Source organism: Agelaius tricolor, unplaced genomic scaffold, assembly GCF_023055355.1.
Source record: "Agelaius tricolor isolate 1412-34295 unplaced genomic scaffold, bAgeTri1.0.p SCAF_12, whole genome shotgun sequence".
Taxonomy (NCBI): Eukaryota; Metazoa; Chordata; class Aves; order Passeriformes; family Icteridae; genus Agelaius; species Agelaius tricolor.
This window is the reverse complement of record NW_027269272.1, coordinates 17,615,414-17,640,023: the sequence shown is the minus strand read 5'-3', so window position 1 is coordinate 17,640,023 and position 24,610 is coordinate 17,615,414. Positions and strand designations below refer to the sequence as shown.

The window sequence follows — 24,610 nt, the reverse complement described above, 5'->3', positions numbered from 1 at the left end:
GTTTATGCTACACTATATAATGCTTTGTGGGAGAGTGAAAGGCAAAGGTATCAAGACTAAATGTGTGTATATTCTATTACCTCCTGCAAGAAGATCTAAGAAAAGACCTGTGAACTCAGAAGAGTAACAGCTTACTGAAGAAAATTTTATTCAAGCATCCTTACTGAGCAGTTGTCCCATTTTAAGAGTGTGATACCTGACAGAGCATATTTGCAGGAAACTACTTGATACAGGCCGCTTCTCTAGCATCCTACAGCTAATTCACTGCTACTGTGAGTGTGAAAATACATTTTTTTGGAAATACTGTGTGTTTGTGTATGCCTAAGATTCAATTATGTGAGTTTGGCAACTAGGCTTTCATTTCAGAAAGTTCAGTAGATGAGAATTGAGATAGTGAAGCATGTTTCTAAAGGATCTGCACTTACTAACAGGTTGAAGTCTCTCAGCATTGTAGTGTGTTACAGACTAGCGTGGAATAGCACAGAGTTTATATGGATGTGGCTGCAGTATTGCACCCAAAACGTACTCCAGATTGATTTCCTTCACCCCCTCAGGGAGCTGGAATGTAAATGCCCGAAGGAGATTGGTAAAGAAGATGAACAGTTCAACTCGTGCCATCCGTTCCCCCAAACATACACGGTGCCCTGTAAGGAAAATCAAGAGACTTGGTTGAGTAAAGTTAAATTCTGTACAAGAACTTAGTAGAATTTTCTGCAGAGTTCCATAAAGTCTGTTAATGTAAGATAATTATTTTGTTCTGTAAAGACAGAAGATGCTTTAGGAGGAGGGTGGGGAACCATTTAACTGAGAAACTGTGCACCTCTGTCAAGTGTTTGGTTTGGTGTTTTGATTGGGTTGTTTAGTCTTTTTTCACCCCTAGAGAATGTATACAAGTCTCCCTTTCCATTGTTGATTCTTTTTGTGAGAGCCATGAATTGCTTCTTAGCTAAGCCAGATTTTAAAAAGATTCATATACTTCAGAGTCTTATTTTGGTTGTTGAGAAGGGAGGGCTGGAGCATTGTGGGATGCAGTTCTGAAGCCAAGGAGGATGTAATCAGGATTTCTTTATCAGAAATTCAGAAGGGTATGTTGGGTACCTGTAGCCCTAACACTGTCAGAGGCAGATGTGTGAGCTAAGGGAGTGAAATGTGCAGTGATATATAGACTCAGTGACTCATTTTGGCATATTGTTTACAGGATATTTCAGGCCATCTATATATTCCAGGCTAAAACTCCAAAGATAGATATTCAGAATATCTAAATGCTCAGATTACATAAACTGAAAGAAAACAACCAGAGCAAGTTAAAGAAATAGTCCTATGCCACAGTTGAAATGGGAGCCCAAATTGGTTGTCTCATATTCATAGCCATTTGGTGAGTGAAGGAGGTAAGGTGATAAATACCTGCTTTGCTAAAATGATTTTAGGATTTACTGACAATTTAGAGAATTTAAAAAACCCCTAGATTTACTATATTTAATCTGACCATGTGTTACTCAGTATGCTCTTTGCTATTTCTCTACAAGAAGTGTGTAGTAGTATAGTGTCACAGTAACACAAAAAACCCTCTGCTGTTTCCCAGTGGTTTTATTGTGAATTTTTGTAATGATAACACTTTCCTCTTTTGTGCTGCTGTTTTTCATAGTCACTTTGTTGGAGAAACTAGTAGACTAGAGAAACTGACTAGAGTTGTTGCATACTGCTTTTCACCCCCTCCATATATTTGAATGCCTGCATTTTGCACTGTAAGTTAGTTAAGTTGTACATTCTAATATGCTTTTGAAAAATTAATTTTTTTGATTGCCTAATAATATTCTACTGAAAACCTACAAAATCTACTGGATTTTTCTAGTTTTCTACAGATACAAGAAAACATGGTGCTAGCCTTTTAACAAAGGATTTGGGAGACTGAGGTTTGGTTTCCTACTTCTTCACAGATTTTCTCTGTATGTTTTGAAAAATCATATTCCTTTTGTCATTGGCCTTCCTTTTTGTAAGGTGAAAATAAATAAATTTCCTGACTTAGGGTAGTTAGCTTGATTTAACAGGGAATTACCTCAATTTAACACATTAGGAGATAAGCTTGGATACCCTTATGGTAGGAACCCTGGATATGCCAAGGAAAGAGCATTTTGTCTCCCAGCCATACTTATCCTCTGTTTGAATACATGAAAAATACAAAATACACAATTTTGTGGTTCTTAGAGCAGAAGACCTGAATTTGACTATTTGACTCATTTGAAAGATTTAATCTAGTCAAATACATTTTTTATAAATGTATATTTTAGAACTTAGAAATAGTATTTTTAATCTTGCTGCAAAACAGAGCAACCAGGAATATTCAAGGTCAGGGTGTTACCTGCTGAGAAAGGTAAGAATGCCTCTTTGTTCACAAAGTTGCCATCCAAATCTAGGAAATGATCTGGGTTGAACTTCCAAGGGGTTGCCCAGTGCTCAGTGTCATACACCACAGAGTGCAGATTTGGCAACACAAGCGTGCCCTGCAAGAAGCAGCAGAGATCTCATTTTCCATAGATTTTCCTTCTCTCTGTCATATAAATGCTAAATATTAACAGCTCAAAGATGTAAGAAACAGGGGGGGGGTATCCTCTGTACCTTTTTAATGTGAAAACCCAGCAGAGTTGTGCTCCTCAGGCACTGTCGAGGGACCCCGACAGAGGTGACGTTGCTGTAGCGCAAAGCCTCGTGGATCACTGCGTTTGTGTAGGGCAGCTGCTTACGGTCTTCATAGCTAATGACATGGGAGGGTTCCAGAACAGCCTCTATCTCTCTTTGAACCTTTTCTGCAGACAAATGAAAATACTTTCATTTCCCACTCTGCGCCCCTCCCTCATTTTGTATGAGAATGTCCTGTCTGAGGGAAATAAAAGAAATTATGTTGCTATGAAATGCTTTGGCGTGTGGTTTTACTGCTGTGTAGGTTTCAGTTGATCAAGGAAGTGCATCTCTCTGAATAACAGGATGATGTCTCATTTAAGACACCTACTTGGTGATAAGGAGAGTACAATTTTGTGTTTCAAAAATGGATTAAAATTTGAAATGACAGGTATAATTTCTATTGTTTATAAATATGTATCTGATTGGGTATCTTTTAAAAACTTTTCGACTTCAAAGGTTAGGAGGAGACTAGGTTGCATATGAAATGTCTTGAACCTTGTTATTCTGTCTTGCCAACCCATTCTAGTGAGGTAAAACTGTGGCTACTACTAATTTCTGCTAGTGTTGCTGGTGAACCAGATGGGGAAGCACCTGTTTGTTTCATTTATTGACCTTCCATTTTCTGGATCCTAATTGCTGATGTACCACCATTCATGTGCATAGCTAAGGGGTTTTTTTGATGTCTTGCAAGTGATTGATCTATATTATTACACTAATGATGTTCATTGTGATGTTGAATGCAGCTCTCTCTGATGGTGCTTTTGCTCACCTTGTATTTCTGGGTATTGTACCATGTAGAGTAGTGCCCAGAGAAGGGTGGTGCTTGTTGTTTCTGTCCCTCCCAGCAAAAGATCAACCACAGTTTGAACCATATTTTCTTTATTGAATGTAGAAGTAGGGTCATCCTTGGTCTGTAGGGTATATTCACAAGAAGACTATGAAATAGATAATTTCAGATATTTCATCAGTCACATAGAAACTGTCATTGTTTGATGATAACAGTGAGCAGCCCATCAAATCAATCACCTTCAGTGCTGCACAAATAGAGTGTGTGTGTAAAAATCCTTTGGCAGTTATTGGAACAGCAAACGTTTGTAGTAGGCATTGACGCCAAGGAAGGGAGACTGTAATAAACAGATACTTACTTTTGTTATTTGATCCAGGTAGAAGTCAATGAGATCCTGTGGATCACTTGTGTTCTGTCTTTCATGGGCCTGAATCTCTTCCATGACTAATCTGTGCATGAAGTCATTGTATGCAAACACCTCCTGATGAGGCCCTGGAAAATGGTGCATGAGCCATGGGAAAGCATCGTACAGCTGTGGTGTTAATCAGAAAGCAAAGAGTGTCAGATCCCACTTCTGATTTCCTGATAATTGTGAAGTCACCACAACATGTGGGCAACCAAACTGGGATGAGAGGCAACAGACACAAGTAAGAGAGATTAAATACTGGGAACATAAATATATTTTACTTTTTGGATCAATATCTAATAATGTAACAGGGGTTCTGAAAATGGGTGAGTAATTGATTGCTGAATCTGGCTCGCAAACAGATTTTTCTCAACCTTGAAATTTTTACTGTAATTTTTTTTAGGCATCCCTTTATGAAGAACCTGATAGTCTTTTAGAATGCCAGTGTGCCAAAATCTGCACAAGTTAAGCAATAGCTAGGGTTTCAAGAACTTAAAAATATTCTTCTTGGTGTGATGCAGTTGTAACCTGTATCTTATAGGAAGCTCAGAATAACTCAGATCTTGTTGGTAATATGAATTATGAATTGAAGCAAGATGTCTTTTCAAAAGAGCATCCATTGAAAGACTTAGTTCTTATTAACCGCCTTTCTGGATTTGCAAGACTAAATGAAATTTTAGAAGCTGCTTTCATTTAAGAACTAAGAATCTTAAATACACATTGTTCTGCAAATGATTGCTCATTGGAAATCTGTGAAAAGCAGCGATGATCTAGAATTTTAATTTTAGGATGTGATTTACAGACATAAAGAAGGATTAGAAGCCAATAATTAGATATACAAAGTGTGTATTTATTTATTACTTCTCTGTGGCTTGTAGAACAATGGTATATTTGGAACTGAAAATGTTTGTGAATAATTGCCTTTTAATTTCTTTTGACTTGTCAAGTGCAAATGAATCTTAAGGAACAAGAAAAGTAGGTTCTTACCCTGCCCCAGATAGTACCTTGAAAGTAGATCACAGAATAAATAGCTTTGATGAGTTTGCTGAAAGATTCATCCTCACTGGAGAAGCAATGACCGAAAACAACAGCACAAATGATATTTGCAATTGCATGGACGATGGAAGTGTGGGGGTCAAAAGGTTTGCCTGTGAATATGGGAGGTGCCGTGAGAACTTCTGAGTAGACTACAGCAAGAAAAATGAGGAAGACTTTTTTTTAATGGTAAAAACAACAAGGGATCAGACTATTTTTAGAAAAATTTCACGTAAGTTAAGCCTAGTTTAGTATATATTAACTGCATGAGTTTTAAGTGCATGGAATCTTAATTTTCAATCTGCTCTTTACTCTTGTAAAATACAGTGATAATCAGTTTTGAGTAGACAAACATAAAAGCTCCCCTTTGACTTGTGGTCTGGATTGTGTGGAAACACAAACAATTAATTAGAGCATATGCCTTCAAATATGGAGGTAGATATTTAAATTTTGCAGTTAAAAACCAAAACAATTCTCACCATCCTCCCCCTGCCCCCCCCCCCCCTCCCCAAAAAAAAAAACCCAGAAAAAATTAGCGTTTTCATTTCTTAGTTCTGTTGAAATGACTTATCTCTTTTTGGTTTTCAAGTATCAGCTTAACAATCCAACCATAGATGTATTTTTTTTTCCACAGACTGAAAAGGCAAAGCTCATATAATAGGGTGGAATACATCTCCCATTGAAAAGGATTAAATCCAGAAAAAAGTAAATTAAGTACACATTTCCATGGCAGGGACAACCTTTGAAGTATACTTCTATGGAAAATACATCCCTCACTTCAGTCCAGTGCTCTTGGTTGTTCTTGGAAAGGGTAAATACATTTATTGAGTTTAAAATTGAGGTGGGGTTGCATGGTAGGTAAAGCTTTGGGCTGTACAGGGACTCGAGGTAGATGATTTTTTTCATCTCCTACATTTTAAAGATGTGTGAATGTTGCTCTCAGAAGAGAGATGGGCCTGGTCCAAGGGGAGTTAGAAAGAGACCTCAGGCAACCTCTCTGTGTTTTCACATGGAACAAGATGTGGGTGAGGGATTTGGCTGCTCAGAATATTTATATTTAATTGCTTTATTTTGGCAGCTTGCTAAAATTCTATTGGTTTCTATTTCATCCAAACCTTGAAAAGAAGATTTTTTTGGATAGCTGAATGATACATTCCTTGTTTTGGGGTTCTTTCTCTGCCAAATCCTGAAAGCCTGCTGTCCTAGAATGACTTGCAGCAGGTCATACATTGTGTATTTTAAGGAGGGTTTTTCTATACTCCTTGAGTGTAAGAACCATTACCAGCTGTGTTGATAATAAACATTTTTTAAACTCTCCTTATTTAAAAAGAAACAATTTTATATTGCCCACTGTGCAGACAAAACATTTTTTGCAAAGAATGCAGTTAAGAAGCCAGTGAAAGTTCTACTAATAGTGACAATATCTATAGTACTTATAAAAATATACTGTGAAACTTTTAGCAGCCCTAATCTTTCAGGAAAACTCTAAGTGTTGTTCTTCTAGTGAATTTACCTTCTGTATTTGTGAAGATATCCACAAGGCGACAGGCCTCTCTTTGAATTTGATGCTCCAAATTGTTCTTACCAAGTGCCAGACTTCTTATAATTGTCATGCCAAAGCGTCTCTGCTGCTTCCAGGTGTGGCCATTTGTCAGGAAAATACCTGAAAAACACACAAACTTTTAGTTCATTGCTGGGAGGGAAAATCCTTTCACTGCAAATTTTGATTTAGATGAGGTTGTATTTCACTAACAAGATACAATGATTTTAGATTTTAGAAGCTGAGTTTTGATCTCTGAGGATTTTATGACACCCAGCTGCTCCTAAATGCATCCCTGTAAACAGAGTGGGTTTTGGTGAGGACTGAACAGCTTTGTCTATAGATATCTTCTACATGAGCAGTCTCCTGGTTTAGAAGTTATACAATTGAAGGGCAGCTTCTCCGGGCAAGTATTCCTTTGCATCTATTGGGAAGGAAAAAGACTGAGTCATGTGCTTTATAAGACAATAAATTTTTGGTTTTTCCTTAACATGCTTAGCACTGCATGAAATGCTTTTTTGCAGTGAAAGCCCACGTATGTCCTGGTACAGCAGTAGCTGATGTGTGTGCACAAGAAAACATCTTCCTTCTTTACACCTTGTTCTATCTGATTCTTGTGTAACACTTTGTACCTTTCTCGCCCATCATATCCCTGTAGAAAGGGGTGAGAGGTCTTCCGGAAACTTCTTCTGAGTGGGTGACAATGCCATCTTTTACTGCTTTGTATCCATTCAGCACAACGAGAGGTGTCTGTCCCATCCACAGTGTGTAGATGTTTCCATAGGTTTTGGTTAACTGAAGAATTGATAACAGGAAATTGGTAACTATAAAGCAGGGAAAGCATGCACTAAAAGATCAATTTATTAAAGTTTTCTGTAGTTGTGTCTAAACCCATTTGTTGGCATCAAATTGAATTGCAGGTTTTAGAAAAAAAAATTATCTCTGTTATAAACGTGCTTGGGGAACAGAAGATAATTGCTCTTTATGGAATAGATGCTAAGGACATCTTTCAGAAGAACACCTCTCTAATTTCACAGAAAGAAAACCAGCAGGTTACTTTGTTAGCTCTGAATCAAAGAACAAATTATTACAGGCAAAATCCCAGAGCTTTTCTCTTTATTTTATTAATGAACCAAAATGATGGTATTTTCTTGTCTCTAACTTACAAAGAAAGAAATGTTCTTGCTTTCTTTCTTCCACAGGATTTTTCTATTTTCCTCTGTTGTTCCTCACATCATGCTTATATTTTTTCCTTGTAATAGTGGGAAGCAAATTCCTTACTTTTTAAAAATAGTTTTGATTGGTGTGATTGGTTCTGTTGTAAACAGCAATCATATTTTCCTGCTTTGTTTTAGCAGTAACCTGTTTACAGCAGATAAGAAATCTTTTTGCTGTAAAAACAAGGAAAAAAAGTGTCTGATGAGGGTACAGGTTTGGTCTTCTAGTGGAGATGTTCCAGTGGCACTGGTGTCAGGAAACAAGGAGAGCTCTGCTAGTGGTGGCTTACAGGGCTGGATATTAACACAGAAACAGAATGAAACTGCCAATGAAATACCATTCTATGACAGTGTTTGTGAAAATGTAACCAAAAGAGAGGGAAAATAGCAAGGCCTAAAGCAATGGTGGTGTTTAAGACTCAGAAATATTTTTAATACTGCAGGGTCCTCAGAGTCCTTGAAACTGGCTGGTAATCAAGCTTGAGGTTTAAAAAAAAATCATTTTAAGCCATTCCTATGCAATGCACAATTTAAGTTAAAATAGATTCAGACTGATTTGCAAGCACAGAGATAAATAAATACCTTACTGAGAGTTTCTCGGCGTAGTTTGAAGTCCAGCAGCCACAAATTTCCGATGATGGGGAGGGGAACTGGTCCTGGAGGAAGCTGGGTACGCATCCATTGCAGCTTGAGGAACTGCAAAATCAGGAGACACACTACTAGAGCTATAAAAATCTCAGTAATCCCCAACATTTTATCAAAATTTTAGCTTCTCACTGGTTTTGGCTTTTTTGGTCTTTTTTTTTTTTTTCCCCCCCTATGATTTCTTCTGAAAATTTGGATTTGTGGATATGTTTCTTCTACTGAATCCAAACTCTTTCTAAGGATATGCCTCCTGTAGGCATCCCTCTCTGGTAATCTACAGTTTTCCAAAGCTGAAGTCCCTAGAAAACCAAACTATGTGATGCTTTGTGGTTAGCCAAGCCACACCCACTCTTTTTTTTAATGATCGGCAATTGTGACCTGTCTCTTTTTTCACTTAGAATTTTATTTCATTCTTAGTCTTGATAGTGGGCCAAAGTGCCAATTATTGAATAGTTATCCGAGGTTTTCAAGAGTTTTGCATAATGGTAACACCTCAGGCAGTTTCATGTAGTTAAACATTGAAATGCATTAGTTATTGTCATTCTGAAATACTACAGTTATTGTGTGGTTACTTACAGAAGAAGAAACATCTACACAATATCTGAGTCTCTGAGGTGTAAAAGAATGAGTTCATGCAGCATAAATCTCAATTATTGTCTTTAATAAGAAAAATAAAAGGTAATTTAATAATTTGAAGAGTATCTTCTTTCACCTTTTATCATATCCTAGGTTATGATATTATGTGAACACTAGTTAGAGATTATTTTTCTATCCATCAGATTATATGATGCTTTCTAACTTTTCTTTTTAAAAATTTTTAATTTTATGCTAAGTTTTAAAATCTTCTGGTTCAAATTTTGCAGCTGAAACTATGCACATGTTCTATTAAATCTGCAGAAAAGAACAAAGAAATGGAAGAAACAGGAAAAACTTTTAATCCTTACTGATTTGTGGATCCCATAAGTTTACCAGAGAGATTTGTACTAGTGTGTAGCAAACTTTAACTTGAGACTTACTTTTCATACTTACTGATATATTACGCAGTATTTTTCAACACTTTGTTCAAGAACCTAGCTAATGTTATCTTCAAGACTAAATAGGAGATTAAGGAAATCCATACAACTGTAGAAGTTGTCTGTTTCAATGTTTTATCATAATTTCTCTGAGCGGGAAAAAAATTCTTGCTGAATTTTTTAGTCTGCACTTTTCAGCTCAAAATGTTTCTGCAAAATCAAGGTTATTGATTGGAATCAATGTATGTTATGAACCTGAAATATAAAGGTTTAGCGCTATCCATGGGCTTCTTAAGAACTGAATTAAGCTTCAAGAATCTGAGAATTACAGGCATGGACACTCATTTCAGTTAATTTTCTAATCAGCTCATTTTTTTTGTGTGTGGGGGTTGGTAAAAGAAATGGTGGTAAATACAATCTTGCATGATTCAGTCTTGAAAAATGTGTAGATGACAACTGGTCTTTTTTTCTGGGGTGGATGTAATAACTTCAGGTTCCAACAGAAACACAGGGGCAGTTTCACAGGGCAGCAGTGACATTGCAGCATTTTCTTACCTTACCTTCCTGAGCAGCCACCCCTCAACTTCTCTGTGCAGTTCCATGCAACACTTCTGCTTTAGTGTGCTGCATGTGCAGCTGCTTTTGCAAGAAGTGTGGAAGTGGAGCAGCCAGCAGAGGCCAAGGACCATGACTGTGTGCCTCTGTTATCTGTTTGTTTAGGTTTTTGGGCAGAGAAATGGAAACAGAAAAAAATTCAGCAGCATGGTTCTATGAGTCTTACAATTGAAGAGTTAAACGGAGAAAAAACTGAGGGAAGCAATTTGAAATTCAACAACTTTTATGGTTTTTTCAGCCAATCATGACAGTTCCATATGTATATCAAAAATTGCAGTGTTACTGAGTAATGCTATTGAGCAGTTATTTATCCACCCTTTTTTTTCAGATTTTGCTGCTATTTGAGACTTTAAAATTAGTTACTTGATGAAACTATCTAACTAACTTTGCTTGCTGCTTGTGTGCATCAGGACTTCATTTCTTCATTTGTTTTATTTCTTCCCAATTCATCCAGTTGGTCCTGTCTGGTTTAAAGGAAGTGAGTGCTGTCCTATTTCTTATTTGTGCACAGAATCACTTGTCAAGTTTGCAAGTTTTGCAACAGTTCAGGACCCCTGAAAGCTCTTGATGCTCTCACGCCCATCAGTGGGGGTATGATTTATACACTTAAAATTACCAGAATTAGGATGAGTTAAGCCATGAAGTTGCCTATTAATAACAGTGATTATGATGCAACTTAAGAAAAGAAAACAAAAAGAAAGAAAAGGTCTTCATGTAAGAGAAATCTGGGTCCAGCTGAATAAGTCTGGGCCCACCAGGAGTGTTACACTGAGTATGATCCTTTGAACACTGTGGGCAGTGTGTTTTCCTGATGCTAGGTGAGAGCTGTGGGCAAATTGAAATACACTGAGGCAGAGTTATTTCACAAAAGCTTGGGATGAAGTTCACAAGGAGAGAAAAAGCAAGGAAGCTGTTTCAATACTGTGTATTTTTATATTTTCAGTACATGTGAGTAGTAGCTGTTCACATAAATCTTGCTCGATCTCCTCTGACACAAATACTATTGCAAGAGCTGCATCTCCAATTAAGATGGCAGATATTAAGTTGGATTGTTTTGAGCAGATGAGGAAATCTGCTTTTGCAATGAAGGTTTCAGGCCACAGGAGTGGGAAGCAAAGAAGAACATCATTAGGATGGTGTGAAGCAAAGGATAAATGTGCATACTGGGAGTGGAAAGGGCTTCTGGCACACCTCTGCCCAGAGCGTGTCATCTGCTCTCACAGACAACCAGGGCTTGTTTTTCATCTGTTGCAGGGACAGATGTATTAGAAAACACAGCCTGGTGTTCTTGCTGCCTGGCCTGGCCTCGAGCTAAACAGCACAGGTATTGCTAAGATGGTTTTGGGATTTGTTTGCGGGTTTGTTTTTTGTTGTTGTTCTTTCCCCCTTGCCTTCCAGTGGAGACACTAATTTGGGTTTCTCAACTTAGCTGTCTCTTCCTCCCCTGCACTCCCTGATCTTTCAAGAGCTCCATAACAGGAACTGTTAATTGATTGGAGGCATCAGAAGTTCTCTGAGGGAGGAGAGTTACACTGACACTCTGTGTCCCGGCAAACACAGAGAGGGAGAACATGGCTTACAGCACAGCTGGAGTGAGCACAAGACTGGGAAATGTGAGCCAAAGAAATTCCCATTCTGTGTTCAGTTCAGGAAAAGAGAACTTTGCTGACATGCATTATAAATAAAGTATATAGGGTTTTACCTCCTGCTGTCTGTTTTGTTGGGACTTGAAGATTGATGAGCTTTTAGTTTGCATAGACAAAGTACTGGAATGGGACTTGAACTTCAGATTCTGTTCTTAGATTTGTTCATAGCTTGTCTGTGACTCTCATGAACTTGCTTTATCTCTCTGGGCCTAATCAACCCTGATGTTCACTTTTTGAAAGAGCTTGAAGGTTGACTAATGAAAGTCAAGTTGTAGATGGCAGGTACGATTGTTTCTGTTCTGGTCTTTCCCTGTATTTTCTTCCTACTCCTCTGCTCTAAAGCCTTCATTAGAAAAAAGGGTTTTCTGAGCTGTCTAAACATCTTCCATCTCTGCCAAGGAGCCTTTGTGACAGTATTTGTTAGATAATAATGAGTAAGGCTTGCATGGAGAGGTGCTATTCACAAATAATGAAGCAAGGAAAACTGATTTTCCCCAAAACAACTTGCAGAAAGCTTCTCTGTAAACACCTGCCTCTACCTGCTTGATCTCACAATTATTTTATTTGTATTTTAGTCCTTAATTCATGCACTTAAGTCCTGCAATTCACACACATTGATTGAGTTCATTTAAATTCTATCAATCTGTATTACAATTAATCGTAGCATTCATCACCTTCTCTTCCTGCTAGTAATACATAGTCATCTCAAAATAAAACCAGTTGGTATATCTAATCTTACAGACATTTACCAACTTTTTGGCATCACTGGCATGCAGTGAGAGCAGAACTAGAAAAAGCATGAGCTCTAGCTATTAGGAAGGAAAGCAACTGCTGTAAAAATTCCTCTTTTTGTTTTCCCATTGTTATCATTGTTGTTTGTTCTGTTTGGGCTGTTTGGTTGGTCAGTTTTGCCTGTTGAGGTGTTGTAATGCAGTGCTCTTTAGGTGAAAGCAATGCAGACCTTGCACCAGTGCTGTGGTGTTCTATGTCCTGATGGTGTGGGAGCTACCAAGGCCTGGTGCCCTTTCAGTCTCCCTGGTTTGTGAAGCGCTGTGTAATCTTGGCAGTGTTCTGCAGTCAGCTGCAGAAGAGCTGAACAGAGACAAGAATTTCATAAATGAACCATAGCACATACCCTTTTCTCACTGAAGTGTCAGGAAGAAATAATTAATGTTGTACAGACAGTTTTCCTTCTGGCATTTCCTAATGTTTGAGTATTTGCAGCCTCAGCATTCTTTTTGGCAGTTTTCCAGAGCAGTATCTATTAGCCCAGATGCTGCACTTGGAATGTCAGCTGTGGACAGAACAGAAAATTGGAGCTAAGATTTGTTCAGATGAATTTGCCAGGGACAGAGGTTTAGAGACAGCCTAGGACCAACTCGTTCTTTCCTGGAGGACAGTGTGGTTATTGCAAATATATTTGATATATATTGCAACTGATTCCTGAGCACTGGAAGAAATTTCTGGAATCCAACCCAGATTAGTTACTGTGTAAGGAAGGATTTTTTTCTCCAGGGAAGTGTTCTTGCCCTTGTCAACAGTGATTGACATAGGTGCCTTGAATGCTACTGAAGAACTTGGATGAGTTGAATAAAATGTGAAAAAAACTTTCAAAACATGCCTGATGTCCTTTCTGCCAGCTGGTCAGTGACACCAGTGGATTATGCAAGTGGAGTTGTGAGGATAAGTTGAGGTTTTTTTAGACAGCAAATCTTGAGACAGAATGACAGCCTGCAGGGACATTTCTGCTGTGAGAGGAACAACAGCCTCAGAGAAAGCACAGGCAAGACAGTGGGGGTGTGGTGGAAACAGCAATTAAGATCAGTAATTGCCTTCTTGTGTTCTTTCTGCGGGGCTATGTATATTTTTGGGCAAGCAGTCAGCACATATGGAGTTCTTTGTCTTCTGCAGCCTTTTGCAGATGTTTAGATTCTCCCCGTCTGATGGAATTAAAGGCACTCCTTTGGGGAGCACTGCATAGCCCCATCCCTATAAGGTCTGCTGTTCTTCATAAGGCAGCTTGGTACCAACATCCCAAACAGCCTATTCCACCAGATTCCATTCTAGTAATCTTCTAAGAACTGCTCCTCTTTGTAGGGAGTTTTTTTTGTGTTGAGGTCTTTGCATGTGCTGCTTCAGGTGCTGTGAATTAAAAATAAAGCAAAGAATTACAGGGTCTGGAATTAATTCTGCTGAGCAGAACTCCTGCTACTGAGATGAGGCAGAAACTAATTCATAAAGCCTTATGGGGGACAAGAATTCAGCCTCAAAATGTAGTTTAATGTGAGGTCTGTTACACTTTTTGCCAATAGCACTAGTTATGTTTGATTCTTCACTGTGCTATTTGCAGTTCATCTGTATTGTTTACTGTGAGAATTCAAATTACAACCCTTCATTGCTCTTGGTTCCCAAGTCTGCATCTCCACCCACTGTTGTACAAGGCTACTGGTTGCTTACTTTTACCTCTGCCGCAAGAAGGCTACCTGATGAGTATTGCTGCCCTCATCTGACAGCTTACAGCTTTGTACCTGAGTTCTTGGCATGCATGTAGTCAGTATTTTGAGTGACATGTTCCTCAAACTGATTGCTCAAGAGGATGTTTCTGGCTGAGGTTCCCACCTTCTCTGACCCAGCCTCTGCTGGATCTTAAAATAATGGTATAAATTAGCATATTGCAGCACAGTGATGTATTAAATAACACTCAAGAATGGAAATAATCCTCATTCTCTTGGATCAGGAAGAGTGGTAGGAAAGAAGGGGTGAAAATTCAGAAATCTTCAATGTGACAGGGAAGAGTTCAAAAGAACAATTTCAACAGACGTATTTGTAGCAATTTTATAATACGAGTTTGGAAGTGTGAAATGATGATAAGTGTAATTTTCATATCCCTGGTTTTGTTTCTTCTGAGTGCACAGTTCCTGAATTTGCAATGGAAGAGTCGTGGATTTCCTCCTGGGCCAATCCCATTTCCCATCATTGGAAGTGTCTGGTGGATAAACTTTAGAGCTGATCACAGGAGCCTGAAAAAGGTATGTATTTGCAGATGTGAACTAAAGAGCTATTGAGGAAAAACCTGGAAAAAATGGTGGTGGTTGTTGTTAGGCTGATGTAGTAACAGGGAGAACCCTGAGAGAAGGTGATTTGTGGAAGTGAAGTGCCTAAACAAGTTAAGGTAAAAATCCTGCAGACAGTCTAATTCATGTAAAAGCCTAATAATTTCATGTGAAAGACTCATTCATATATGTGTGCAACTTAAACAGAACTGAATATAGTAATTTTGCCACAGAAAATACTTCTATTTTTAAGGGAATCTTTGGCCTTGAAAGAAAACAATCATTCTCAGATTTCCCATCATAGGCATATATTGAAAATAATTTTAAACTAGGTGTCTTGAATTCAGAGGTGTCTTGAACCAGAATATCTTCTGCTCTCATGGAATGGAAAGAAGATTGTATCCCATATGCAGCCAAATCCTTTCATCCATTGTTTCTCTGAAGTCCATTCTGGGATGTACTCTTTGCAGATAAACTAAAGATGTAAATAATGGTGAAAGGAAATAATTGATGGGAAGAATGAGCTCCATGCTAAGCCTGCTAATACAGATTCTTTCAGTTTTCAACATCCTCCACTGAGCCAAAATATCACAAGAGAACCCAATGTGTTAATATATTTTTCAAATTGCTGCCTTTCCTTAAGTGCTAAGTGCAACTTGCAGGTCAGAGGGTACCTGGCTGCAGCTGAAGGGAGCTTAATGAGCATGATGCTAAAATTTTCTGATGGGTACGTGTTAATGACTACGAGAGGACAGATCTGCACTGGTTCTTGGTCAAGCATCAGGGACTTTGTCCTTGCAGAATACCCATGGCATTGCCTGAGAGCAGTCACCATCAGTACCCAGAGATGGCATCTATGCTTAGATGCCTCAGTTGTTAGTATTTCAGTATAAGATGGGAAGAGTTCTTGCCATTGAAATGTGAAATCTGCAGTACTTAGAACTCTAGAAGGGGAGTTCTGGAATTCATAATTTCAAGAAATTCTGGATGTTGTCTGAGTCAATGAAATATGGAGTTGAAAAATGTAACCAAGAATGGGCGGGTGGAATTTCATAGGAAACCTTGTACAGCTCCATAAACATTCAAGGGCATTTACCCTGTGGTTGGTATTGCAAAGGTAACCCAGGCCAAATTCTAGAAAAGGACCATTTATTCTTTCATTGCTTACATTTCTGTGGGTGTTGTGTTCCCAGAGAGAGCCCAGACCCTTCTTGTGGAAAGCACCCCCACCACAAAACAGCCACTGTCCCTTTTCACCTGCTGAACCCCTGAGCAACGTTGTGCTGAAGACAGCAGCCCATAGTGTGTGCATGTTCTTTGATGTTTCTCCCATGGGGTTTTTTTGGGCACTAATCTTACCTGCAGCTGGCAAAAACCTATGGCAACATCTGCACCCTGTGGTTGGGTCACAGACCTATGGTGGTGCTCTATGGGTTCCAAGCTGTGAAGAATGGTCTCACCAACAACTCGGAGGATGTTTCGGGGCGACTGCAGACCTACACTTTCAACCAAATGGCAGGTGGAAAGGGTAAGATGTTCATGTCTCTGGAAGGACTTCACCCTTGACTGTCTTTGTTTCCTCTTGTGTTTTTCTTACTGAAAAACCCTTAGTTCCCAACTGACTTCTTCTGTCTGCTCAAGGTGAATCATATTATCTTGAAGCATCATCCTAAATGGTCTCCAAATCCCACTGTCATACATGTATTTCAGAATCTTATCAGAGCAGCATGGGCAACATTCTTAGTGTTGTCTGCATGCCCTGATTTGAAATAATCCTGAGCCTGCAGCCTCCTTGGCAAGCTGAGACTAAAGTAGATCTTTATGCTCCCAGTTGTTTGTTTACAGCAAAGGCTGCTGTAAGGAAAGCATATACGGAACTTTGATCAAGTCTTGCTCTGAAGTACAAAGTCACAGGAAGGTCAGTGGAGCTTTAAATTTATTAGCCAGTGTTGAAAGTGTTGTATTGTCTTATCACAAACACTGCTGAATCACAGTGGAGAGAGAATAAGGATACTGATATGTTTAAAACAGAAATAATTGAACTTGTTTCCATCAGCCTCTTATCCAGAGAATGTACAGCAGATGCCTTTACCCTCAGTCAGGATTTGTTTAATGTGAACTACTGTCTGGAAAGCTTTAATTTGTAATACTAGCCAGTGTAAGTAGCGAAACACTACTTTAAAGTATAGAGATTTTTAAGTCTGGGGCAATTTCAGTCCATTTGGAAGGATCTGTATTGCCACTTTTTATCGGGGTGCTGTGGAGAAAAGTAGCTGGGTTGTGACACATGCCCTAAAACTCTTAATTTGTAGCAGGGATGGCTTTAACCAACAGCTGCAGCTCAGCTGCAAGTTTGTGACTGCAGCACAGATACCACCTGCCTGTCCCTGGTTCCCAGGACAGCAGAAGGAATAGGGGAGAGCTGTCCCAGTCTCTAATGAAGCAGCTGTCTCAGGGAGCAAGCTGGCTTTCCCAGGGGGAAGTGCAGGCTAGACTTGTGAAGGGAATTTCCCCACCAAGCAGATTAAATGGTTCATGCTGGGTGGTCTCGGCTAGAACACAGACTCACAGCAGAGCAGCCTGGGATTCCTTTCCGTCCCACAGAAACTCTTGATCTTAAGAAGCTGTTTGCAGATTGGCTAAAGCCTATTTTTCCTTCTCATTTTGGCTGAGTGGTTCTTGCCCTGGCTTCATTGTCTTTCCAGAAGGGACCTTTCCAGGATGAGAACTCAATATTTGGTATAAAGATCCTGGTAGAACAGGATCCCTCAAAGACCTGAGACAGATGCTTCAGAAAGAATCGGACTAGGTTTGGAAGGCAGGTGTGTGAGTTCAGAGGTCCAAGAAAGTTTTTTTTTTGCAGGGATGGTAATGTCTTAACCAAGGTGTTTTCTCAGCCTCTAACAACATTCAATTCAAAGAACACTGCCCTGATGTGTCCCCCCTCTCTGAGTGATAGCATGATGAGAAGATGACTCTTACTGTGTTTATCATCTACAATTGTATGAACTTTATTATGACATAAAATTAATTCTTGATGGTTAAAGGTATCTTGGTCTCAAATGGTCTCATCTGGAAACAACAGAGACATTTTGGAATTGTAACTCTCCGAAAACTGGGAATGGGGAATAAAGGAATGGAGCGCGGGATACAAACCGAGGCCCGTTACCTGGTGGAGTTCTTCAGAGACAAGGAGGGTATGGCATTGACACAGAGCTTGGGGGCACACACAGTACAGACTGCTTGACTCTAAGGGTTAACACTACTTTAGTTACTCAATAGAATAGATTTGGAAGCACACCTTAGATTTGCAGATTTAGGATAAGGTGCTAAAGGACTGCAGACCACACATTCCATGGCATTTGCTAACAGACTGGAAAAAGAAACATGAAGGAAACAGCAGAGACATCTCTGAACCCAAAATACAGAAATTTCTTTGCTTACTTTTTGACAAAACCCCCTCTGAACCCTTGAGATTATTGGACCTCAGCAGTTTGTATTTTGGGATCAACACCAAGATTGAGATTAAAAAACAAAGCAAAGCAGAAAGCAAATTAAAAAAACAAGACCAGGAGTTAAAGATTTGAGGCTTTCCTGTCCTCATTTTGGAGTGAGGTTTATCTTTTGTTACATTTCCTAGTGAGTTTTGGGTGTTTCTGAGTAACAGTATAAATATCATAGAGGACATCTATTACAAAATGTCACTGTAAGCTTGTTCTCCCAAATGGCAAAGGATGAGAAGGAAGTGCTTTGGAGATGAATGTTTTTCTCTGTCTGCAGGAGAAGCTGTGGACCCTTCCTTCCCCATTGTCCATGCTGTCTCCAATGTGATTTGTGCTGTGGTTTTCGGACATCGTTTCTCCCTGGAGGATAAAACCTTCCACCAGCTGATTGAAGCCTTCGATTATATAGTGGCTTTTGGGAACAGCCACTTTCATTATGTGAGAATATTACTAATGAGATTATATATTACTTATTAGAATATTACTAACATGCAACAACTTATTTGATCATTTGGCTCATTATTTATTGCAATATAATTATACCAGTATGTATATTATTGAAGTATTGCATTATTGAATACTGATAAATATTCTGACTGTGAATATGATCTGGACCTGCAATGCTTTGGGTTTGACATTATTCAGTTATGAATATTGATACATCTATCTGCAAAAGTAGATTATTTTGTTGGTGAATTAACAGGGCAAATACAAATGGAGTTATATAGTAAAGATGGGAAAAAATCTAGGGTGGAAACTTTGCTGTCCCTAATTTGTGATTTTAATGTGTGTTTATGTACTAAACATTTCTTTTGATGCCACAGAATTTTTTTCAGAGCAATTAATTCAGCAGTTTAGCACCAAAAATGTCCATGCTATATCTCTGTCACGAGGCTTCTCTACAGTGTCACTAACTGCTTCTGTGCTGAATTCTTGCTCTCCAGATGTGTGAAATGTTACCGTGGTTTGCAGAGCACCTCCCAGGACCTCTACATAAAGCAAGATTTTCCCGGGATTTTATTCGTTCCTTTGTAAGGCAGGAAATCAAAAGCCACAGGGAAAAAGGCAGAATAGATGAACCAGAAGATTTCATTGACTTTTACCTGAAGCAGATAGAGAAAGTGAGTGATTATTGCTATGTGCATTGTCCATGACACAGACCCAACCATAATAGGTTCCCTGCTGTTGTCTGCCCACAACAACATTACCACAGAGCTCTGCAAGAACAGCTTAAAAACTCTGCTGTCAAACTCAAAATATGAACTTTGAATAGTTAGTTCAAGAACTTCTTCTAGAAGTACAAATTATTTACATTGGTTTGTTATCATATTTTGGAATCCTTAGTGAGGGCTAGGCAGTAGGGATTACCTTGAACAGGTGCAGGTATTTAGGTGGCTGCTGAATTCTGATTCTTGCTTTGTACTATTTTTGTGCTTAGTAGTGCTGTATGAGTATCATGACAATCTTTAAATGTTGTCAGTCTGTGCTCTGAAAAAAGCATAAATCTTTAAAAGGATAACATTATATATTAGACAGATTCCTGAAATTAGCAAATGTGCTGGAAGTGGTATGGATGGGATAAAACTACCTAGAAATGTGTTTTTCTGCTGTGGAAGTTAACAGAAATCAACATGCCACTTTACAAGGTAGCACAACAGGACTTATACACCTGACACATTCAACAGCACCTGTAATTTAACAGTATCACTGTACTCATTCGAGTAAAGTCTTTGCCTATATCTGTGTTCTGCTCAAGTATCTGTGTTTTCTTTGTCCTCTAGAAATCTTGTTCCTTTAGATACAGTGATAATTGTCTGTCTCACTGCTATTACACAGCTATACTCCATTTTACCTTTCTCATTGACACTTGTAGACTAAAAATGTCCCCAATTCTACGTTTGATGAAGACAACATGGTGCAATCTGTTTTTGACCTTTTCCTGGGTGGCTCAGAGACCACAGCCACCACTCTGCGCTGGGCTCTGCTCTATATGTTGGTTTACCCTGACATCCAAGGTGAGTAGCACAAAACAAGCATGGATATTATTAAAGTAGAGCAATTTTTTTTTTTTTTGGCTAAGATCAAGTTTTTTTTTTTTTAAGATCAAGCTTACTTTAAAGATAATTTTTTAGCTTTGCTTTTAATAAGACAATATAGTAAACTTTTCAGACTGAGATTTTAAAATAATTTCAGGGATGTTCAGGCTCTGATACTGTATTAGGTCCTGTTGATTTTTGTCAGACTCTTTCAGCACTGTAAGCATATAATGGAAGATACAGGCTGAAAACACACAAGGTGGAATAAGAGTTTGGGTTAGGGCAAAGTGAAGCTTTTCTGGCATCCAGCATGTGTAATAAGGTTATATTATTTGAGTTCATTAATTGGGACATCAGTCAAATTTCTGTAAAACAGATATATTTATTCTAATGCATGGGAATGTTAAACAGAGAAGGAAGACAAAAAGATGATCCAGAAATTCTGGACAAGATCACAGTTGCGCACTAGTTTCAAAATTTTTGGGTGATTTGGTAGAGAGTTTTCAGAGGTGATGAATTACTAAACCAAGTACATATTCTTGACTCTCAGGCTGAGGGCTAGAAATTCTTTTCATGCTTGTGGTGCTAGAATGCTTGAAGAACAGAGCCCTGTGCACACACATGCACTTCAAATTCTGATAAATTATAAAGAAAAAAATTCCTCTTAGCCTAAGTTTTAAGTATGAAATCTGACCCCATCTGAGACGGTATAAGGTGTGTTAGTTAGTAAGCTTAGATAGCAGCCCAAAGAGATTAATATTTGGTGATGGTAGATGGTATTTAGTAATATGATCCTATTTCAGTTCTCAGCATTGCACATGTGTCAGCTTGATCTGGTGGCTTGCTTGCAACACTGTCATTAGTGTGCTGTGAGTCTGTATTTGACTGGAGTAAAATCAACAGCTTAATTGAATTGATGTCATAATAAGGTCTTGTTATACTTATAGTTTTCTCCACCTCTTTTAAATATAATGCTCCATAAATCTGTTGGGCTTGTGGAAAGAGGGTCTGAACATAAAACCTATCAACTAGAAAACAGAGTGTAGTAAAATCATAACTAGCTGGTTATGATTTATACAAATCATACATTTATACAAATGCATTTGTATAAATGTATGACTTGTATAAATTTATATTAATATAAATGCATTACATATATACATTTATACAAATGCATTTAACCTTCAGGATATGGTAAGTATAAATTATTTGTATATCGTTATTGTTTCTATCACGACTATACTCCAAAAAGGAAATGAAAGCTGTTTCATCCAAAACAGTGTTCTTACTTCTATAATGGATATTTTAATTTTTTTAGACAAAGTCCAGAAAGAGCTGGATGCTGTTCTGACTCCCTCCCATCTCATCTGCTACGAGGACCGGAAGAAGCTGCCATACACAAATGCTGTGGTTCATGAGGTCCTCCGCTTCAGCAGCATTGTTTTAATCACAATTCCCAGAGAAGCTGTGAAGGATACCACTGTTCTGGGGTATCATGTTCCAAAGGTACAGATATCCCTTCTATTCTAATGTGATCTTTGGCCACCAGTAAAGGTTTACCATTAAACCCTTTCCCCTCCAGTTCAGGACAGGAAGATCATTTCACTAGATTTAGGATATGGTGCTAAAGAACTGCAGACCATACATTCTATGGCATTTGCCAACAGACTGGAAAAAAAGACATGAAGCCATACAGGGAAATCCCTGAACCCAAGGTACTGAAGTTTCTTTGCTTATTTATTTTTTGACAAAAACCCCTCACAGCCCTTGAGATTATTGTTTTTCCCCTAATTATGTAATCTTTCATTTCTACTGCCTTTCTGTGTGCAGAATTATAGCTGGAATCAGTTTGTGTCCTTTTATTCTTTATGTGTGAGAGATAGAACTGTGCCAACTGCCTCTTCCTTCCTTTCAGGGCACTCTAATCATGGCAAATGTAGACTCAGCTCTTTTTGACCCTGACTATTGGGAAACACCTCACCAGTTCAACCCTGGCCATTTCTTGGACAAGGCTGGAAATTTTGTGACCCGAGAGGCCTTCTTGGCCTTCTCAGCAGGTGAGTGCACTGAGAGCTGAGCCCAGGCATGTGGGTTAGATGAAGTTGTGTTATTTTCATTGTGGAGAAGGCCAGAGGAGAGTGTAACCCCAAACTGTAGGAGCACATTGTTTTCCCAGCCCAGAAAAATGTTTGACTGCAAAAATAAGTTGTTTGGAAATTGTATAAACACTTGATCTAGATTTTTGTGAAAATGCAATGAAGATAAAATGAGTAAGGGCCCAGAATTCCCAATCACTTAGGAACTTGAGTCCTTACACTGTTGCCCTTGGTCCTCTATATATGCTGGGTTATGCCATTACAGTGGATATTCTGTGGCAGGCTGCTGTGCTGGAGCTGATTTATTTTGTATAAATATTCATCAGTGCAGAGAGATGAGTGGGAGATCCAGAAGCTGGATCAAATACATCCAGAAGTCTATGTCTTTCCTGTGGAGTTTCTGGAATCACTCTTTCACCAGTGTGTGAGTTTATAGAAGCTTAAACAAACAAAAGCTCTTGGGGATCATGCCAGGAGGGAATAGCCTGGTTGTCAGAGCTGTCAGCTGAGATGGGAAAATGTCAGGCTCAGGTTTCTGGTCTAAATTGGGCAGAAGAGGAATTGGTTTCTCACATCCAAATTGAATGACCTGACCACTGCATTTCAGAGTTTGTCACTGTCTCTGGGAATTGTATCCTGGACAGAGTTAATTAATAAATTGGGAAGAAATTTTTCTTTAACATGTTGTTTTTGCTGAAACCATTATGTAGGAAAATGTTTCATCAGGTGTAGAATGTCCTCTGTCTTCTGATTTTTCACTGTTATTAGGGAAGATAAGTCAGCCTGTACTAAGCAGAAGCCATGAGGGAACCTAAATATGCTTTCTTGTTTTTATTTGGAATCAAAGGATAGAAATCCCTTTCATAAAACTAGGAAGTCCTGTAGATTAAAAAAGCAAGAATGAAACTTCTGAGAAGCATTTCTGGTATCTTTTCTATAATCTGGGCAGATCCTGCAAAGATGAATTGCAGAAATCTCAGTTGTAAGTCCAGTTCAATCTGAGAGGAAATTGTCAAATTCAGCAAAGCTCTTTGATCCTTGATGAGCCTGAGAAAAGCTGGGAAACAGGTGCTGGTTGCAGACCTTGGTGGGGACTGACTTCTCTTTCTGTTCACCCCTTGCAGGTCACCGTGTTTGTCCAGGAGAGACAATGGCCAAGATGGAGCTTTTCATCATGTTCTGCAGCCTGTTGCAGAAATTCAAGTTCACTGTACCAGAAGGAGTTAAGGAAATCAACACAGACATTATCTTTGGGAGCACCATGAAACCCCATCCATACAAGCTCTGTGCAGTTCTGCGCTAGGTTGCTCAGCATTAGAGATTTAAGAGGCACAGACACAGGTTTGGTAGTGTGCTGGTATTTGTGCAGCTTTATGGTTCTCATTTTTAGCTCAAATTCAGTGTAAATCTCTCCTTGTTGTGTTATATGTTTTAGAAGCCAGGCCTAAAAAATACTCTGTTTTTCCTGTGTCTGGAAAGTGTCTGTACTTCATTTTTTTTTCTGCTGTGTTACAAATGAAATAAATGTAGACAATTATTTCTCTGTCTAGTCTTACTAGAAACTCGACAGAATCTTCCTGGAGGGAGGAGGAGCATCAGAGCCAGGCTCTGAGCAGCCTTCCCCTACATTCTCAAATCCAGAATGGTCGTGGGAATGCTGTTCCTGGAGGTGGTGGCTCTGGGCATTGCCAGAGCTCCCAGGTGTGGTTGCATGGGAACTCAAAGCTGTGGAGGGGCATCTCAACTTGCTGGGAGCAGCTTTGTCTATTTAGCCAAGAGCCACGGGCAGATGAGTGCTTGAGACTGGAAGTAAAAGAGAGACAACAGAGCAACTGCTCATTTGGCTGTGAGGCTTGTGACTTAGGCCAAGAGCAAAGGCAAAGCCCTCCTATTGCCTGCTGGAAATTGCAGAGGGAAGCCCCACTGCTGGTGGAATGCAGTGGGCTGGCCTGAAAATATTTTTTTTTTTTTGACATATACTCTTGTGCATTTGAGAGGCATTTTGTGAAGGTGGGAGTCCTCTCACGTGCCAGGGTTTATAATGACAATGATGTACAGCAGATTAGGTTGGCCATGTCTCTTCATTGATGCCCAAAGCACAGTTCAGGGGGCAGCTTGCAGTCCTTGCAGTCTTGAGCAGCAAAGCTTGTTGCCTGCAAAGGAGGGGCAGGGCAGGAGATATTGATGTGGCGTTCTCCAAAAGCTGTGGGAGAATCAAAGCTCTTGAGAGTTTTCTGTAATCAGAGAGGCAGCTGCACACAAGCAGCCTTCTGACAGCTGAGCTGAGCCTGCTGAGTCCCAATGCATGCTGAGGGAAGAACTGTGCAAGGTGCAGCTGG

General features: G+C 39.1%; 2 protein-coding genes across 3 annotated transcripts; one reads left to right on the top strand and one right to left on the bottom strand.

Moving 5' to 3' along the window:
* Positions 1-465: 465 nt before the first annotated feature.
* LOC139595039 (cytochrome P450 2J2-like) lies at positions 466-8,417 on the bottom strand. The gene is made up of 9 exons (XM_071437898.1): positions 8,247-8,417; positions 7,080-7,242; positions 6,421-6,570; positions 4,860-5,020; positions 3,825-3,998; positions 3,449-3,590; positions 2,617-2,804; positions 2,360-2,501; positions 466-644 (listed from the first exon to the last, which is right to left on the bottom strand). Exons 1-9 carry the CDS (start codon positions 8,415-8,417, stop codon positions 466-468), a joined length of 1,470 nt encoding a protein of 489 aa, XP_071293999.1.
* An 856-nt stretch (positions 8,418-9,273) lies between these two features.
* Positions 9,274-23,808, top strand: LOC139595035 (cytochrome P450 2J6-like). 2 transcript variants are annotated; one of them, XM_071437882.1, is made up of 10 exons: positions 9,274-11,261; positions 14,499-14,612; positions 16,002-16,164; positions 17,684-17,833; positions 18,417-18,577; positions 19,084-19,260; positions 20,013-20,154; positions 21,494-21,681; positions 22,091-22,232; positions 23,396-23,808. In XM_071437882.1, the coding sequence occupies exons 3-10, from the start codon at positions 16,053-16,055 to the stop codon at positions 23,572-23,574; spliced, it is 1,251 nt and encodes a 416-aa protein (XP_071293983.1). In that variant the 5' UTR covers positions 9,274-11,261; positions 14,499-14,612; positions 16,002-16,052; the 3' UTR covers positions 23,575-23,808. The 2 variants fall into 2 exon arrangements, with proteins under 2 accessions (XP_071293983.1, XP_071293982.1); XM_071437881.1 differs by lacking the exon at positions 9,274-11,261 and having other exon boundaries at positions 11,288-14,612.
* The last annotated feature ends 802 nt before the right edge of the window (positions 23,809-24,610 follow it).

Coding starts and splice junctions, on each gene's coding strand:
- LOC139595039 (XM_071437898.1), bottom strand. CDS start 8,417: ATGTTGGGGATTACTGAGATTTTTATAGCTCTAGTAGTGTGTCTCCTG. Junction 2,805..3,448: donor ACAATACCCAGAAATACAAG/GTGAGCAAAAGC, acceptor ATTTGTCTGCAG/AAAAGGTTCAAAGAGAGATA. Junction 645..2,359: donor ATTCTTACCTTTCTCAGCAG/GTAACACCCTGA, acceptor TTTTCCTTACAG/GGCACCGTGTATGTTTGGGG.
- LOC139595035 (XM_071437881.1), top strand. CDS start 14,445: ATGATGATAAGTGTAATTTTCATATCCCTGGTTTTGTTTCTTCTGAGT. Junction 20,155..21,493: donor GGTTTACCCTGACATCCAAG/GTGAGTAGCACA, acceptor TAATTTTTTTAG/ACAAAGTCCAGAAAGAGCTG. Junction 22,233..23,395: donor CTTCTTGGCCTTCTCAGCAG/GTGAGTGCACTG, acceptor CACCCCTTGCAG/GTCACCGTGTTTGTCCAGGA.